The sequence below is a fragment of the Lynx rufus genome, unplaced genomic scaffold (assembly GCF_022079265.1).
Source record: "Lynx rufus isolate CCGP_SWC_20201006 ecotype Redwood Valley unplaced genomic scaffold, mLynRuf1.p SCAF_47, whole genome shotgun sequence".
In the NCBI taxonomy this organism is placed as follows: Eukaryota; Metazoa; Chordata; class Mammalia; order Carnivora; family Felidae; genus Lynx; species Lynx rufus.
In genome coordinates, this window is record NW_025814864.1 from 298,761 (window position 1) to 318,162 (window position 19,402).

General features: G+C 55.2%; 1 protein-coding gene across 4 annotated transcripts in view; it reads left to right on the forward strand.

Moving 5' to 3' along the window:
• Positions 1-19,402, forward strand: part of MYT1L (myelin transcription factor 1 like) — a 145,982-nt gene that overhangs the window by 79,352 nt on the left and 47,228 nt on the right. For all 4 annotated transcript variants that reach the window (XM_047098342.1, XM_047098344.1, XM_047098343.1 and 1 more), the window contains exon 13: positions 651-719. In XM_047098342.1, coding sequence (XP_046954298.1) covers positions 651-719 — 69 coding nt within the window. The remainder of the gene's footprint in view (positions 1-650; positions 720-19,402) is intronic.

The following is a 19,402-nucleotide window of genomic DNA, read 5'->3' on the forward strand; positions in this document are numbered from 1 at the left end:
TCAGGGCGCTTAACCCCCTCACAGACATTGCAGCTAAACTGGAAACAATGAAACTTTCTTAAAGTTTTTTTTTTTTTTAAACCTACTTACTATTTTGGCTGTTTTTGTTTTTGTTTGGTGGCAGATGTCCAACACCAAGGTGTGATGGGAGTGGTCATGTGACTGGTAATTACGCCTCACATAGAAGGTGTGACTTCATTTTTTCTCATGGTGGATTCTGTCTTTTCAATTTATTGTTTTCAGCTTACCTCAACAATGCTGTCAAAGTAAAAACGTCGAATTACGTGTCAACCCTCTAAGTGCTCTATGTTGACCTATAAAATCGTGCTTGATTTACGTGTTGTATAGTGTCTTTTACATTCGGATAAACCACCTCGATTTGGAAAATTCTTTACAAACATTTAAACCAAAGAGCGCAAACATTTCGTATTCTTTTTCAAAAATCGTTTATTAACAGACCTGTTTTCTTCAATGAAGACGTAAACATACGCCAAGTTAATTATACCAAAAAAAAAAAAAATTCAATATACAGCACTTGCCCCATCGCTTTTCTGCATTAAACTTTTTAGTTTCAACTTTATGTTGTGTTTGTCCGGGAGCGTAAGCTGGCGGGAGCCGCTACTCACCTGACTCTCTGGCCTGTCTTACAGTCTGTCCGGCTGCCCCCTCGCTGACAAAAGCATTCGAAGCATGCTGGCTACCAGCTCACAAGAACTCAAGTAAGATTTAACGAAAATCATTCTTTTAAAAATCTCTGCACCTAGTAGTAACGAAATGGGTGTGTCACATGTAAAGGAAAGTGTCTTTAAGAAAATCACCTGCGCCCGCAGTGCCTGGACAGCACACACGACCGGGTCCTCGGGATTTCGGTCACCTTTCCGCACAGTCTCTCTGCCTCTTGCTTCTCATTTGTCTCTAGCTCTCTCATGCCATAGCCTTTCTGTCCTGAATTTTCTCAGGCATAAGTAGTTTCTCTCCTGATACGCATGCACACGGAAAGGAAGTTTGACAGAGGTACTCAAGCTTTTAGGAAATGATTATAACCTAAAAGATGAAAAACTGGTTTTTTAGCAGTCACTAGTTAATACGATCATTTAAAATATGGGCATTTAAATAGCACTGATGACAAGAACTCACCACGACAGTAGCCAATTCCCTAGGCATGCTGTGGTCATAGTTCCAAGGACTCTAGGACAGCATCACCTCACCGATGGGTCCAGCCAGGAGCTCGCCAGCACTCAGGCACACACCCCTCCAGCCGCTCGCTCTCCCTCTCCCCTGTGCCTGTAACTCTTTCTATATCTTAAGCATAAATCTGATCACTCACATTTATTTCCCCAGACTAAGATTTCTCTTCTTTGAAAATGCAGAACCACATTCAGTTCCGACCCAAGTTTTGGAAGGAGTCAGTACAAGTCATAGAGAGTGCGTGAAAGTCTCCGGCGCTCTGGTCGGAGGAGACACGATTCCTTCTCCAAGGATCCCACCCCACACGTGTCCCACTGTGCTACACCAGGGCTGGCTCAGAGTGCAGGGCTCTGTTTCACATCATGTCATTTTTTGCAGGATCCCTGTCCAAGGCCCTAGCGCCATAGATCACCTGCTCATGTTCAGTGACCTCCTGAACTAGCCCTTCCGTCACGAGACTCTTGGCGTTTTCTTCATGGCGTGTAAACACCCGGAGGGCATCCTCTTGCTTAACGGCTTTAAAGTCTAGTGTCATCCACGCAGTGCCTAATGGACAAATAGCTTTTAGAACCTCAGAACGGACAGGTGCAAGAACACCTCAACCCACTTTGTTAAGACATCCTTTCTCACGGCTTAAAACCGTATTTCCCTCATGATCAAAACGTGACTAACTGCACATGGAACGTGGCCAACACATCAGACCATGGCACCTTTCCTTTGAATTTCTTGATGAGGAATGCTTTGCAAAGTCTGGCATACGTATATGCAGTTCCAGCAGGCCAGCCGTAAACAAGAAATGGCCTCTGCACGGCTTGTATCTAGGACTGCTTCTAAGTGGTTAGCGTCTCCACACCCCCAGAGGCCAGAGTAGTTTTCTGAGGGACCTAGGTGTTGTGGGTGTTCATCCCTTGACTTTGGGCTCAGTTTACGCTGCCCCGAAGCTCCGAGCATAGCCGCCACTTCTCTGGCTTCCGTCCGCACTGTCTTCTTCTCTTTCGTCTCGGAAGGTGGGTGAGGGTCCTCGCCATCCGCGGTCTTCAGAGGCAGGCGGTCCGCCCTCCTCGTCCTCCAGGGCAGTGTTGGAGTGGTCCGTTCCCTCCACGCTGCCTGTTCCTGGATGAGAACTGATCTTCAGGGAGTGATGGCCTTTTCCTAATTGTGGTTCATCTGAAAGCCACGCTCGTTTGTCAGCGTGTCTTTGCAACAACTAAATGCCATTTTGAGCGATCCTTTCTGGGAAATCTAAACTTGACCAGTTTTCTAAAATGGCCCATTTTTATCGGTGGATCTTCAGAACTACGGGTTCCAATTAAATGTCTGCTATAAAAACTCCAATATTTCAGCGACTGAGTTTTACTTGATGATAAGTCTTTCCCACCTGAGGAAACGATAGAATACAATATCTGTTGTCCTGTAACGTCTTATTCGATGATATCCCTCCACTTGTTACCTTTAGTCTGAGTCACGAGGGCCTTGGGGATGGCTTTTCCCTGCATAGGAGTGTAGGTTGATTCCTTAAAGATCTACAGCAGCTTTCTCTAGAACAATTCACGCACCTGCCCCCCTCAACAGATCACATACATCTTCAAATCTTCAAAAGGTTTGGTCAGTCTGTGCTGCGGCAGCCGCTTACGTGACAGAGTGAGATCACACCGTTCATTGTAGGCGCACAATTCTACTTCTTCATAAAGACCTTAGACGGGAGGTCCCAGTACCCTCCCAAAGATCCTCTAGTGTGGAACTTTCTGGAAATGTTCCTCTTGTCACACTTGACACTGAAATTTTGGTTGTTGGCCATTAACAGGACGTTTCTGATCATGGAAAGATGAGTTGTGCCAGATAAACTCTTGGTCTTGGATCTTCAAGCGTCTTAAACTTCCTGAGACAACACTTTGCTCCGCTCTTACCCAGGGCAACACATTGGGGATATTCTTTAAAAGAAGTGGGTAATTTTATGTCTAATTATGTGCAATATGTAAACTGAAAATGTATTAAAATATAACCTGTACGTGACTACCATTCGCACTCTTCAAGGGCTGCTCGCCCTGGTCCCCAGCCCGTGCAGTGTAGACAGCACAGCGTAGGGGCTCAGGAGGGAAGCAGGGGTGAGCCCAGGAAAGCCCGCGTGCCACGTGCACACACTTTTGGGCCGATGTGCCGTGTGTCACATACACATCCTGCGAACCTGCCTCACCGGCCGTGACACTCACTGGGACCCCAGGCTGAAAGTAGGGGGGAGGATAGATAGAATTGTTCAAATCAAAGAGACTTTTTGGTGAGGACTCTGCCTAACGCGAGTTCTCATTCTGAAGGGAAGTCCCCTCTCTAAAGATTTCATGGCCAAGAGGACCCGAAGGGACCAACGGGGAAGAGCTTGGAAGCCGCCTCACATCGCTGTCCGCCTCTTTCCTGCGAAGCCGCGTCCTCCCACCGGGAGCCGTCCGCTTCCAGATGCGCGATCACTGTAGACACGGGCGGCATGTAGGTGCCGTAGCCGTCTGAGCCTCCAATTCGAGCCAAATCAAAACCGATTTCAATCAGAGGCAATTAGCTCTAAAAACGGGCCCCCAAATTGGCTTCCATTTATACTTTGGTTGGCCAAATTTAGATACCTCTTCATTATTTGGATCTTTCTCTTAGCAGCCCCCGTCCCTGCCGTTCGTGAGCGTGGTGGGAGAGGGGGTTGTGGGGGCCGCTCACCCGTCCTTCTTGATGCTGGAGCTTCTGGTTCAGCACCATGGGGTGGGGGCCCTGCGTTTTCCTGCATTTCCTGGCGTCTCTGGGCATCTGTCCTAGGTACACAGGAATTGTAACCCCTACATATGCCACAATTTATTTAAATCAAAGAATTAAAAGTTTGAATTTTGGCCACGATATTATTTTGCTCTGCAAGCTGCTTGTTTCTAGAATGTTCTAGGGCTGGTTTTTTTTAGGCAGCAGGAGGATTATTTACTGGGGTCTGATGCAGGAGGCTCGTCCTGAGGCTTCTGTTGTCCGGCATGCACTTTCCCTAGGCACCAGTTCCCGTACGTAACCCTCAGTTCTGTAATGGTTTGTCTTCACGGTTTACAAAAGGGAATGCACAGGGCTTGGTGAATCACAGCTGCCCTCCACGCGGGCCTGGCTTCTCCCACGGAGGGGCGGCCACTGCTGTGTGAGTCCAGCTTCTTGGTGGTGGCAGGGTCGGGCAGGGCTGTAGCCCCACCAGGCCCCTGGTGCGAGAGCAGAGCTCTGCCCACTGGGGTTGAGAGGAGCTCAGGAGCCCCCACTCCCCACCGCACCTACAAGAGCGCAGCTGATGGGTTGGTGTGTCCCCCGCCCAGGGTGTCTGACGGTTCACAGAGGGCCTCTGCACACACTGCCCCGGAGAGAAGAGCTGGAGGGGTTCGGCCCATTTTCCGGGTGTGGACGCTGAGGGATGGGTGTTTTGGTGGCTAGGCCTAGACCCACGGGCTGTAGGGGGCAGTGACAGCGCTCAGACCGAGTGGGTTTTGCACACGGCGCTGGCCCTCCTCAGATCAGGGGCAATGCAGTGGGAGTGCACGGCTCAGTCCCACCGGCAGCCCCACACGCACAGCAGCCACCCCCCCCAGCCCCCCAGGGCTGCACTGGAGACCAGCCAGGACTGCTGACCTGTGCACACGCAGCACACACAGCTGGGGATGTGTCCCGGCACACACGCCCCTAGCTCGGGTTTTGTCCGGGGCACGTGCCCACCGCTCCCCCTGCAGAACGTACCTCAGGCCTCAGGGTGCGACAACTGTACAAGGTCTAGGACGTCCACTCCCCAGCGGGTTCCAAAAATACCCTAAGACACACGCTTGGCTGCACGTAGATCTTCTTATGTTATCGTAAGTAGGACTAATTTAAAATAAGTTAAATTTAAGAATTATAGGTAAGCACATTGTAGCAAACCGAAAATGAGAATGTTTGAGGATGACTCCGGGCATACACAAGCACACACACACAGATGAATACACAGACAGGTGAGCACACACGGATGTACACACAGATGTACACAGATGAACACACAGACAGGTGAAACACATGGGTGAACACACAGATGTACACACGATGTACACACACAGAAGAGCACACACAGATGAGCATGCACACGGATGAGCACACGGGTGAACACACATGGATGTACAGACAGATGAACACACAGACAGGTGAACACACACATGATGAACACATAGATGTACACGCAGATATGCACACAGATGAACACACACGGATGAGCACACATGGGTAAACACACATGGATGTACACACGGATGTACACAGATGAACACATAGACAGGTGAACACACACGGATGAACACACGGATGAACAGGGATGAGCACACAGACAGGTGAACACACACGGGCGAACACTCAGATGTACACATGGATGAACATAGGTGAACACACAGACGTATATGCAGATGTACACACGGATGAACACAGATGAGCACACAGACAGGTGGACACACATGGATGAACACACAGATGTACACATGGATGTACACACAGATGAGCACACACAGATGAGCACACGGTGAACACACATGGATGTACACACGATGTATGCACGGATGAACACACAGACGGGTGAACACACACATGATGAACACACAGATGTACACACGGATATGCACACAGATGAACACACACGGATGAGCACACACACGGGTGAGCACACACGGGTGAACACACACAGATGAGCACACACACGGGTGAGCACACACGGGTGAGCACACACGGGTGAGCACACACACAGATGAGCACACACACAGGTGAGCACACACATGATGAACACACAGATGTACACGTTGATATGCACACAGATGAACACACACGGGTGAGCACACACACGGATGAACACACACGGGGGAGCACACACACATAACAGGTAAAGCAAAGCTGTGTGCTCCTCAGCTCACGGCTCACGGAGACTCTCGCTTACGGGGAGGACAACCAGAGTAGCCTCCACTCTCCCGGGAGCACGGACGCTGCCACGGTCAGCACCGCGGGAGGGGGCTCGCTGCCCCGCGTCCTGGGCTCAGTCTCTGCGAGGGAGCCCCCTCCCCACTTCCTTCTCCCGGTGGTCAACGTCACGCCCAGACTGTGCAGTGGGCATCCCAGGTGTTTGGACGTGGGCGTACATCTCGTTAACCTCACCGGAGGTCATCCACACACACACCAACCAAAACAAAACCGGAAGCAAACTTCAGTGTCCCATTCCCTTTAGGAAGTGACCTGTGCTTTCCAGAAGCACACCCGGGGCTCTCCGGCAACATCTGGGATGCGGTTCGGGTGTTTGCGTGGGCCTCACTGTCGTTCGGACTTGGTGCCTCAGTGTCCTCCCCTGTGAAATGGGACCGTGCTGGGAGCAGGCACGTAGAGGACGCTCAGTGAACATTATTATCAATGCACAAAAATCACATAGCTCTTTTTAAAATTTGGATTTTGTGAAAGTATTAACCAGAATTGAAAGGAGGAGAATGTACAAGTTAATTGATCATTTACTGAATGACTTTGTATCCTGAGAACCTTAAGTCACCCCGTAGTCAGTGAGCCTCTAGGTGTGGAGGACATCACGTGTCCTCCAATTCAAACAGGAAAGCCCCTGCTGGTGACACTGGGCAGGAGGTCCGGGGAGCCCCTCTGGAGCCTGTAGGTACGCGCGCGTCACTTAACGCACATGCCCAGGCTGTCCCCGCGCTCGCCTCTGGCTCACAGCGCGCAGCCCTTCGGAGGGGGGCAGTCTGGACCCTCCAGAGACTTCTGGATGGGAGCACACACCACAGCCTGTCCACGAGCCAGGAGCCACACTGCTTCATTCACTTATTTATTTACACACTTGTAATCGGTAGTCGGAGAACAGACGCAGTGTCTGCCCTCAAGGAACTCACAGTCAGACGTTTTCGACAGACCTCGCTTCCGGACTACTCACTTCTCTTTATAAATACGCAGCATACTTGGTGCACCAGACAAAGGAAACATTACTGTCCTTACAATTTCAAATATTACAGTGTTACAGGTATTCTATATATGCATACACGTTTGCATAGAAGATATGTCATTAATGTATTCACACACACGGGTGTGTGTGTGAACCTATAGGCTTTGTCGTCCGCGGTTTCAGGCCAGGATTCAGAGCTAGGCACGCTTCCTGTCACAGAGCACATCAAATTGTCGTTGGGTCTGCTTTATATGCTACGTCTAGTTGACTCTGGCCTCTCGCAATTCCCGGGGGTTTGGTCTCGTATTCCTGTCATGCCTGGCCCCGCTGGGGTGATTCTCAGCGTGGACCTCCCTTCAACATCACGGGAGCCCCACACTGGCGCTGAGTAGGGCGAGAGGCCAGCCTCCTTGGGAAAGACGTGTGGCCAGTAAGGACCGGGTTCATCGGCCTTTAATTATAAATTTGAGGTTTTATTTCAGTAAACACTTCACTAATTTACAGTTCCCTGGAGCAAAATGAACAAAATTGGAAATACAGTAGATGTTCCTTCTGGGAAATTATTGACAAGGATTTTGGAGGACACTTTCTCCTGACAATTTCAGGAGAGAGAACCATTCTCTTTGGTTTCTTTCTTGATTAGAAAGACGGACCCCGAAGGGCTGAAGTATCTGCAGGTGGACCCAGGAGTAGAACGGCTCACAACCCCACCTGCCCAGGTCTTTATCCCAGAACACGACCTGTGATCTCCCGGGAGTGACCGTTCAGGGGAAATCCCACCCGCCCCCTTACGGGGGGTGCAGTTCTGCGGCTGCCTGTTTACAGACAGAGCTACAACCCTGGCCCTGGTGACTGCCATTTGGTTCTCCGCATGGCCAAAGTCTCCAGGCTCCACAGGTGCTCAGTAGTGTCCTCTCCCCACAGTTAGGAAATAGTGGCATGTGGTCGGCCTTCCAGTAGAGTCCGTGAAGATTGTAATAGCGTAAAGACGTGAGAAATCCCAGTCTCGCCTGATTTTCTTTTTAAGAAAAAAACTTTCGGTGCAAATAGTTTCTAATAACCAAAACGAAAATTCAATTCGGCTTTGTGAGATGAGTCTTTCAGGGCCGTCCAACAGAAGTCTTGGGGAGTTGGAAATGTTCTAGATCTGCTCCGTCCAGTACGGCAGCCGCAGCCACACGCGCCTCCTGGGCGCCGCACCACGCCCTGGCCGCCAGGGGAATGCACTTTCCAGGGTGTCCATTTTGTCAAAGCTAATTTAAATGTCACAGCTATCAAGCGGATGTCCATATAGGACAGTGCCACTGAGAACCCCAGACTCGGTTTGTACTGTTCTTTAAAGATATTTTTTACCATATTCTAATAAACATTCAGGAATATTTTATTCCTACAACTGAAAAGCTTATGACTCTTTTTAGCATCTGGGTACTCAACATTTTTTAGTACTAGGCCATAGACAAATGGAGGGGAGGTCTTTTTATATTTACATACTGGCCTCTTTTTTTAATTTAATGCCATTTGTAGACAGATTAGAATTAAATACGATATAAATTTCACAGTGTAACTTTTCAGACTCGAATACCTGCGTGTTGCCTGGACCTCACTGTTGTGGGCCATGAGAGCAGCATTCATTAGAAGTTAGGAGAAAGTCTGTTATGTTATTTAAAAGTATATTCCGCTTTATTACTTTCAAACTTGTACAGAAATTCAAATTTCATTAAGCAGATGTTATCAAAGAGAGATCCTTAGGCCACCTTCTTCAGTGACTAAATAAACCGGGCTTATAATTAGCAGATACATTATTAACACTTGGGGCTTTAAGGTTGTTAGAAGACTGTTTGCCATTAGTATCTTAAATATTTCTCTTTCAAGCCTGCTTAGACCATTCATTAGCCCGCTGTTAGAGAGCTCGCTACACAGAGGGGAGCGTCAGTCCTTCCCTTGTTCCAGTTACGTTAGCGCCTGCTTCCTGGACGCGTCATTACAATGCCCTTTCCACAACCCGGGTTCACGCAAGTGACTTGTTTCAGCCAAACTTCATTCTCAGGGCCCCCAGAGGGCCCTCCTTCTCTGCTCTCGCGCTCGAGGACGTGGGACCACGAGCCCCGGACGTGTGCCCTTTCTGCCCTGGCTCCCGGGGCAGGTGTGGGAGTGGCTACTTCTCATCTCCTTGGTCCGTGTTCCTTGTTTTCTGCTTCTGTGCTCAAGTCCTGGCGGTGCTTCCCGCGTACGTCCATTCTGTTCAGCTGACAATGTGCGTCACGTGTAAGATCACCCTCTCCCAGGACAGAGGTATCCTCTTACGTCAGACGGGGGCATGTGCTCTTAACAAGGCAAGGAAGGCTTTTATGGGGCGCCTGGGGGGTTCAGTCGGTGGAGGGTCCGACTTCAGCTCAGGTCATGATCTCGCCGTTCGTGGGTTTGAGCCCCGCGTCGGGCTCTGTGCCGATGACTCAGAGCCTGGAGCCTGCTTCAGATTCTGTGTCTCCCTCTCTCTCTGCCCCTCCCCCGCTCGTGCTCGCTCGCTCGCTCTCTCTCAAAAATAAATAAAAACATTAAAAATTTAAAAAAAAAAGAAAAAACAAGACAAGGAAGGTTTTAGACATAAGCCACCGGAAATTGAAAAAGGAGGGAAAGAAACCCTGTACCTTCGTTTCTGTACTGCATCTGGTAAGGCTTTCCTCAACCACAATCTCTCTGTGATCCTGAAGCCTGCTTTTTTGCTCAACACGTTGCTCGGGTAATCTTATTTAACAGCCGCATCGTATCTCTGGGTGGGGAGGCGTTTCTGTGGCTTCCATTCAACACACAAAGCAAGAGCAAACCCCCAGCGCCGGGAGCCCGCATGCCCGAAGCGCGCACCGCCCACGGGGCGCTCTTCCTCTGGGGACTAGGGCAGACCCCTCACACGGTCAAGGTCAGCGGGGGTGGACTGCAGATGTGAAAGTGCTTTATAAAGTGTGACGGTATATTCTGCACGTGTGTAGTTTATTTCATAGAAATGACAACTCAAGTATTCTTGTCTAAGCTTTAGAAAAGGACGACAGGCAAAGTCTCACGTTGCTCACGGTGATTTGCTTACAAACGCCTGCTGCGTGAGACCGCTGCTCCGGTCCCCGGCAGGTAGCCAGCGACCCCACTCCCTGTCCTTCCCTGCCTCCTGATAGCGGGGGAAACGGCAGGAGCACAATGCCTGCACACTCAGAAGAGGAGCGGCCGGAGGGATGTTCTGGAGCGTGAAGCTTGGCTGCAGGGGTCAAGTCCCACAGGGGCTTATAAGGGCTCTGAGTTCCCTTCTGAGTAAGAGGAGCCCCCCGCCCCCCACCACCTGCGCACTGGTGACGGGATCTGACGTGTTCCCACAGCCACGCCAGGTGCCACGTAGGGGACAGCGTGAAGTGTGGCAGGAGGCGCAGGGAGGGCGGGCACAGGTCTCGGTGACAGTCCCGGCTAGAGGCGGTCGGGAGCAGAGCAGGGGTGAGAAGCAGCCAGTTCTGGGCGTTTTGTGGGCAGAACGGCCGGTTTGCAGGGGGGATTGGACGTAGGCGTGAGACGCACCCAGAGGCGCCCAGAGGCTGCCCTCTCCTGGGGCTGCGGCTGCAGGAGGGGCAGGGGACACGCGGGGTGGGGCGGGGCAGGCGGAGGTCGTGTGGGTGCCCGTGCTGAGGGCTGCACGTCCACGCAGGACTCCGGGGGAGGCCAGAGCAAGCGTGGGGCTCTGGGGGGGACAGTCGGGCACTTCCACGGCGGGCTAGGTGACGCTCCAGGAGCGAGTGTGGACAAAGAGAGCAGGGCCGTCCTTCTCACCCACGCGAAACCCAGCCGGCCAGGCTCCTGGGCTGCTACCTGCTCCCTCATTGGCAGGAGGGGCCCGGATGAGCTGATCGTGTCCTGGAAGGGAAAACGGTTACAAAGCTGGGAAGTCCTGTCACAGATAATCTCCCTCCAATCGTCCGGCTGACCCCAGAGGACAGCATCCCTCCGTCCCACCGGTAGGAAACGGCCCTGAGCACGCGGGAGCATAAGAGGTTTCCAGGTTACAGACAGTGGTGGGCGCCTGCAGACCTCACCGAGAGCGTGTGCTTAGCAGGGTGAGATTTCAAAACTCAAAACTGTACCGCTGACTCGTGAAGACAGTATGACTTTGTGGGGATCACTGAGACAGGACTCCAGTGACGAGTTTTCCGTGGCGCGTGATCAAAGAGGCAGGACACGGCTGTGAGGGCAGGCGTCCTCTGGCCGGAGGGAATCCTTGGGCCGGTGGCGCTGAGGCGCAGGGGACGCGTTGGTCGAGAAAGAGTTAAAATGAACGTCTGTGAAGATTGTTCCTGGGCGGCGGGCTTCCACTCGCGCTTCGGGGGACCTGCCCCCAGGCTTCCCCGAGACCCCACCAGCACAGCCTTCCAGGCGGGGGCAGGAGAGCAGTGAGGCCGGCTGTCCCTGGGGAGCTGGGCCTTTTGGGGAGAAACGCCTTGATGGGAAGGAAACACCACGGATTCGCATAGATTTGCAGACCGTTGCACCTTGAGGCTTAAGAGATCGTTCACTGCGTATTTCTTCTTGAAATAAGCATTTACAAACGTATGCACAGTTCATGGCACAAAGAATACGTGACCCTTGTGGCACAGGCACATTCCCTTGCAATGACCTTCCCTGACCTTGTGCCCACGGAAGCCCGGCCACGGAACGAGGTCAGCCCTTCCCAGAGTCCCTGAACGCACGGACAGACCGCTCCACACCCAGGACCCGGCGACGCACCAGCCTCTTACTGCGGCGATGACGCCCTCCCTCACGCTGTGGGTATTTGGTCACCTGTGTCGTGCATGGGAAGGGAGGCTCCTGGAGGGTGTGACCTGGGCCCCCAATGTGTGGCCGCTCCCCTGCAGCATCCACGGGCGTTTTGCACGCCGCTGGGCAGCCAAGCCGTCAAGTAAATGAGTTCGTGAACGAGTCAGAATCATTTGCTTGTACAACGGGCCGTGTAAGGAGCCCGGGAGTCGAAGGGAGGCTCCTGAGTGGGGTCAGTGCTGGTCGGCGGGGTCAGCAGGGGGCTCGCTCTGAGCTCCAGCCTCCCCCTTGCGAAGGGAGGCCCTCTTGCGAGCTGACCGGGGAAGAGTGAGCCTGGAAACTCTGCACCCCGGGTGGAAAGGCGGGAATGGCGTGTGAGCTTCACGAGGTCGTCCCCTCGCGCGCGGGGAGCGCGGACGAGGCCACCGTCGCGGTGAGTGGCGTCCGTCGTCGGCTGCTCCAGGCTCGTGCAGTCTGTCCAGCCTCGCGGAGGTGCACGCAGGTGATACGGCTGCAGCCTCGTCCCCCGACGCAGGACCGACTGGAGACAGAGCAGAGAACGGAGAGGAGGCGTCCCTTCTCGGCCCCACTTGCCAGCTGAGGGTCCCAGGACTCACTGCAGCAAGTACATGGAACGTGTCCGTGTGCACCCGCTTACGCACGTTTAGATCTCGTCTTCAGACAAAAACGATTTTACCTGTTGTCAAGCCCTGGGCTGCTCGTGGAGGGAAGCAGGCGCAGGCCCGGTTATCTGGGGCGTGGGCCTCTCCACTGGGGCCTCGGAGGGCGCGTGTGTGGCGCCTCACGGGTGGCCCAGCCCCCTCTCCGCTTCCTTCTTCCCGGCCTGACAGCCTGTCGCTCCTCCTGGTCCCGAGAGCACTTCCCGCGGCCCCAGCCCCTGGGCCGCCACGGGCCACCCTCTCCCACGCCCGAGACGCTGACTTAGAGTGAGGGTAGGAGACAGTGTCCCAGTTTCCAGTAGGGCGTTTTTAGGCCACATAGCATTGAGCACACGCTCCCCTCCAAAGTGTATTCGTTCCCGAGGAAGTATGTATATTGATGTATACGTGTTGGATTTTCTGTGTTTGCTTGTTCTCAGTTAAACGTGTGACGTGTCAGCTCAGTTTTCCTGGCCCAGCGAGGCCCCACGTGTGCACTTAGGGCCCCTCGAAACCCGCTGAACGGGCGTGTGGACGTGGGCAGCCCTGTCCACGCCCGGCGCCCACTCCCACGCCACACCGAGCGCTGAGTGCACTCACCTGAGCCGTTCCTTCCGGTCGCCGTGATTAATTCTGGCTCTTCAGAGGGGCGCTCAGCTTTTCTCAGTCACACCTCCCTCACTGTCAGATAATCCCACGGCGACGGCGACGGGAAGCCTGGCTTCTCCCTGAGGTATTTCTGCACTTCTCCTTTTCATGTCCTGACAGCAACTTCTGCCATTGAAAACGCCCGTCTCTGGCTTCTAAGCCCCAGGGATACCAACTGGAGGGAGTTTCTAGGCCAAGTAGAAATAATTAAATTGGGGTTAATGTTTCACTCCAGGTAGTCTAGATCTATTTGTTTTCCTTAGAAAATTATTTTTTAAATCGGGGTATTTTAGTGCATTCACAGAGACTCCTCAAAGGCCCAGAGACGTTGAAATGTCCCCGGGTCTCGAAGAACGGGCCGCGGGAGACCGCGAGCATCGGGGGCTGCGCGTCCTGGACGTCCGGAGGGGGGGTGGTTGGTCCGGCCCAGAGCTGCGGGGGCGGGGGCGGGGGCGGCCAGCAGGCTTAGCGGTGTGGACCTCCGCCCGGGCCTCCTGGCTCCCGACGCACTCCACCCCCACACCGGGCCGCCTTCCCCAGACGCTGCTCACCTCTCTGAGCCCATCCACAAAGTGGGGCGGTTCCGGCACCCCCCTGGCAGTTCGTTACCGGGACTGAGGGGTTTGTGTCTGTCAAGTGCTCGGAAAAGCACCTGGTGCCCAGAGAAGTCGACATAATAATCCGTGTTAATGAAAGAGCACGGTCTGAGGCAAGACGGGGGCAGGAGCCAGCCCGTGGCAGCCAGGTGGGTCGGGCCACGGGCTCGGGCAGGAATGAGGCCGACTGAGCGGGGGAGGGGGCCCTGGAACAAAAAGACAGGCAATCAACGCCCGAAGTCTGACCCGATTCCAGCGACGAGCGAGCGAAAGAAAACTTCTTACATTTCAAACTCCAACAACCGAGATCAAAATATTTCAAAGATGAAAGGATTCCATTTTCCTAATATGTCTTTTCTCGTTCTTGTCTGATCTGGTAGAGTTTTAAACACTTTTATCAGACTTGCAAATCAGGCTTAAAACCATCAACTGGAGGTGTCCGTCAGCCTATCAGACTCCCCAGCAGCCCCGGTCCCTCGGCGACCCCCCCTCGGCTCCCGCCTCCCGCACAAAACCGTTTTCCCAACTGGCATATTTTGATCGTCCCATTCTCCGTCGTTTCTTTACTTTTCAAACTATCTCGGATTCTTGCTTCAGTTCCCTTGCCTTATTTGGATGACATGCATTTTAAGATGAGAACCGCTTAGAAGCAGGCGTTTGTTATTCAGTGCGCAGCCTTACGGGTCAGAGCGGCGCAGACGACCTAGAGAAACACGCTTCTCTTTCCTGCGTTCGTAGATCTAGGCCAGACCCCGAGCCCACTGCACCGCAGGTTAGATTTCCGCTTTCCTGGCCGCACGCTAGTTACCTCTGCGCCAGGCAGAGCCGGGAAAGACGGTCTCGGCACGAGCCCAAAGCCTCCCTCTGGCCAAGCCGCATCCTGCGGGGCACCGCTGAGCAGGCTTCCCCCGACCCTGACCCCGACCCTGACCCCGACCCCGACCCCGACCCCGACCCTGACCCCGACCCCGACCCCGACCCTGACACAGACAGGTGCGCCCTCAGGCGGGCGGCCATGTGGCTGGGCCCGTGCGGCGCGGGAAGAGGGGCTCCACCTTGGGTCAGACGGGATCGTCTCAGACCCACTCCGTGTCCTCGCTGAGTGGCCCCCAGCAAGTCAACCAAAGTTCTGAACTTCATGTTTCTTATTTGGAAAAATCAGGATCACGTGCCCAGAGACTTTCTGGAATCACAGCTTCACTCTAAGTCGCCCGGGGCCTGGCCTCAGCCCCTCCCGGCCGCCCTCACGCAGACACCTGCGGATTTCCAACTCACTAAGGGTTAAAGGGTAAACACAGAGCAGGACTCAGTTCCGCCCCCGAAGTCAGCTGATTCTCAGTTCGTCCGAATCCTGGCTTTCTGCCGAGGTTCAGTGACACACTGTGGGGAATGAGCCAGGCCTGGAGGTGGCCGAGATGCTGGGAGAGCCCGTCTGCAGTGGCCCCCACGGTGGCCCTCTCTGATGTCCACCCCCTCTCACGGTCCGCCAGAGGAGACTTTGCGATGCCTTCAAAATACGCAACGTGCCCCTTCCAGTGGCCAAGGGCTGAAGCCAGGGAGAGACCGCTGGCCAGCGGAGAAGGGCTGACAGCCTGAAACCCGCCATGGGTGGGGGTTTCTGCTCCCACGCGGGGACCACACACCGACCGTCTGCGACCTCTGAACGTGAGTTCTGCACTTGGACCACGGCTGCGGAGCTGTTTCCCACGCGGGCAAGACTCGGTCCTGTCTTCTAACTAGAGGAGAAGTCAGTACTGACCAACACATCCACTGTGCTGAGCCATAAGGGAAAACCCTCCTTCCAGATCCCGGCCAGAACCTTGGCGCTCACGGTGGATCGGACCCGCCGACCTTGTCTAGCGTTTGAGCTCTGCTGGTGCCCTGGTCCAGGAGGAAGGAACACACTTTCACCTTCTTCTGAAATGCGTGCTTTGGTCCAGAGACAACTGAGGAGACGACCAGAGACCAGAGACGGAGGTACGGTTTCGGCAGGACGCGGCGCCTCCACGCGCACCCGCGCCTGGAGCCCCTGGGAGGGCCGTCTCAGACCTCCGGGTGCGGGTTGTCGTGACCTCTCCACACCCCCCGAGAGCAGGGAGTAGCCATAGAGGGACCAGTCCCCGCCAGCAAGTACAAGAGCCTTGTCACGCTTCCTCCCGCTGGCGGGAAGGGGCAAAGAGCCTGATGAGCCCCGGGAGTCGCGCACCTTCCCGGCAAAGCAGCGGGTCTGCGGTGGAGCCGGGAGCACGGTCGGCGGACGCCCGCGGAACGTACTCGGATCGCTACTGGGTAACCCCGTGAGCGCCGCAGGGGCTGACCTACTCGTGCAGAACGAGAACCCTCCATGTTTCCCTACTCGGCCTGAGAAAATGTGACGCGAGGGCTCATCACCCTTCGAGAAGCCAATTGGACATTCAACGGAGGACGTTTCTTTGTTTTTAACGGACTTTAAATGTAAAGAGCTGATTAGGCCAATGGCTCCTTTCCTGACAAAAGAAATGAAAACCCTTGTGCAGTGATGGGCAAACCCAGGCTCCCCACTTTCACAGACTGGTCCACGTTCGGGTTTGGCCTCTTACGCACCGGGCTCGAGACGCCCGGCGCGATGCCCTTGCCACCAGGCTGCACCACCTTCCCCGGACCCTGCTTCTAGGATCACGCGTCCTAGTCCCTCACGGGCTCACACACAAAACTAGCGAGGCTCCTGCTTCGTGTTTGGTAGCGTGTGCTCAGGGACTGTGGCGCACGCGGCCCTGATCTACGGTTTAGGACAGCGAGATGCACGTGACCCGAGTCTCCCTGGTGGCCCCGGGGGCATCCTGGCTGCAGGGGAGCCTCCTGAGGCCCCGAGGGCCATGGTTCACCAAGCACTGAGGCCGGTGTGTGTATCCGCAGGGCTCTTCATCCGGGTGAGAGACCCTTAGTGCCCGCTGAAAGGCCCGCCCTGCCCCCCCACCGCCCTCCGTGCCCTGCTGCTCAGAATGTCCTGCGCATTATAGAACCTGCAGCAAGGCAGGGGGGCGGGGAGGGGGGTGGGGGAAACGGTGGGTTGCCATGGCAACTCACTCCTCACCCAGCCCCCCCCCCACCCCATGACAGGTCTGCCGGGGGTGGGGGTGAGGAATGTCCTCCCCACCCCTCACGGGCCTCTGAGGAGCCCCCTCGCGGGACATTGACACTGGCCCTGTCTTCTGAGCCAAAGGACGGCCCCCAGAGACCTTCCCGCACAACGGCTGCTGACACAGGAAGACTGGAAATCACCAAAGCCCCTTGACCCCTAAGAGATTTCCCAGCTATAAAAGTTGTCTTTGTTTTTCTTTCTCTTTTCCCTCCCTTCCTTTTCCAGAAAGTCTTTCCTAGTCCTTTTTTTTAGTTTTTTTTTTTTAACGTTTATTTTTGAGACAGAGAGAGACAGCACGTGAGCAGGGAAAGGGCAGAGAGAGAGGGAGACACAGAATCTGAAGCAGTTCCAGGCTCCGAGCTGTCAACACGGAGCCTGACGCGGGGTTCGAGCCCACGAGCTGTGAGATCATGGCCTGAGCGCAAGTCGGACGCCTACCCGACCGAGCCCCCCAGGTGCCCCTCCTATTCCTTTTTTATAGCTTACATAACAGAGATCTTTTTTTTTTTTAATTTTTTTTTTCAACGTTTATTTATTTTTGGGACAGAGAGAGACAGAGCATGAACGGGGGAGGGGCAGAGAGAGAGGGAGACACAGAATCGGAAACAGGCTCCAGGCTCTGAGCCATCAGCCCAGAGCCCGACGCGGGGCTCGAACTCACGGACCGCGAGATCGTGACCTGGCTGAAGTCGGACGCTTAACCGACTGCGCCACCCAGGCGCCCCCAGAGATCATTTTTAAATGTGAATCTTTTCCTAAGAAACACCCTTTTGATGTTAGGCAACTGAAGTTTCCGTCAAAGTTCGCTGTGGAACAACCATATCTTAAAATTCCTTCCTTCAAACTTGGACCCAAGGCTGCTTTCGCTCACACGGAGATGGACGGCGTTGACGCTCCCACTTCCACAAGCAGCAGACCCCGCGGCTCTGACTGGGCGCGGGTGTGTTTCTTGGCAGAAACAGCTGCACCTGAAATGAGCGCGGAACCTCCAGACTCCACCGCCCGCGCCCTCGTGCAGCAGCGACACCACCCAGGACCACAACTGTCACTTGTCATCGCCCGACGTCCCCTGCTGCTTCCTCTCCGCGGGCAGATCCAGATGCGCCCGAGGAGTGGATGCTTGTCTGGACGTGGTGGCTGGGAGTCGGGAAGGCCCGGCTCGCTCACACCGGCTCCAGGGACGGAGGAAACCACACAGTGTCCACGGGAGCACCCACGTCACCATCGCCAAGGCAGGGTGCCCTCGCACATGGCGTGTGTGTGGCCGGCCAGGGTCACCGCAGGCCATCCCTTCCGACCAGAGCCCCCGGCCCGGACGAGAGCCCCCTCCCTGTTCGGACGGCACCCGGCTGGGGTGCGAAGGGTCCTTCCTCTGCTCCCGCTGGGACCCGGCGCTGTAAGGCCCTCCCCTCCCGTCCCCTCGGACCCGCCGCCACCTGCTGCCGCGTGTGTCTGTACTGTCCTCTCGTCGTGGGCCCTCGCTCTGCACGTCGTCCGACCTTCCCTCCCCGCTCTGAAGGAGCCCTCTTCTCTAGACATCACCAAGGACCTCCTTCTGTGCCCCTCCCCTCCCACCGCCCCTCTGGGGACCCCAGTCACTCCACGAGCATTGGCTTTGCTCCCGCACCTGCCCCGCGTTCCCGCGAGCATGCCCCGTCTCTGACGCACACAGCAGGCCGCCAGTGGGTGGGAATCAAGCCTCTTTGCCACTTCCTGCTGTGTGAGCACAGTGTGAGCATCTCTGGGCCTGTGTCGTCGGTGACACGGACTGATGGGGGGCAGGACCCAGAGCACAGGGTGTTCGTGAAGAGCAGGCACACCGTCGCAATGCCCACGGCGACCTTCCGGGCCCCCAGCGTGATTGCCGAGGACCCGAGCGCCTGGAGTGTCACCGGTCGGTAGGAGAGGCTGTCCTCATCAACCCTCCCCGGAGAGCCACAGAGCACACACTGTGCCCCCGGGAACTGAGATGGGCGCAGGGCGGTCGCCTGTTTCTCCACCAGGTGGGGGACGGACGGTCAGCCGCCCCCAGGACATGAGGATCTTTGTAGCCCGGCAGGTCATAGAGCTCTGAGTTCCCGGCTTCAGCTCTCAGGCCCCCCAGGGAGCCGAGCACTCGCGGGCAGGTTTGGGCGCCTGAGATGGGCAAGGCCCCTCCACCTCCAAGTCGACTTCCCGGCAGGAGTGGGGCTGCACGCACTCACCTTCTGGGCAGAGTCCCCTTCGACACCCCCCAGCCCCCCACACCCAGACAGCACGGTCCCCCCTGGGCAACCCGCCGACACCCCCTCGGGGTCCTCAGGCCAGCCTCCCCTGAGAGCAGCTGGGGACAACACCCTGGGGACGGCGGGCCACGCCCAATACCTAGGACGCAGTGACCCTAGCTGCCAACGTCCTGCTGAGAACGAGGAGGACATTTAAGACAGGCCACACTCAGGGCCACACGCCGGAGCTC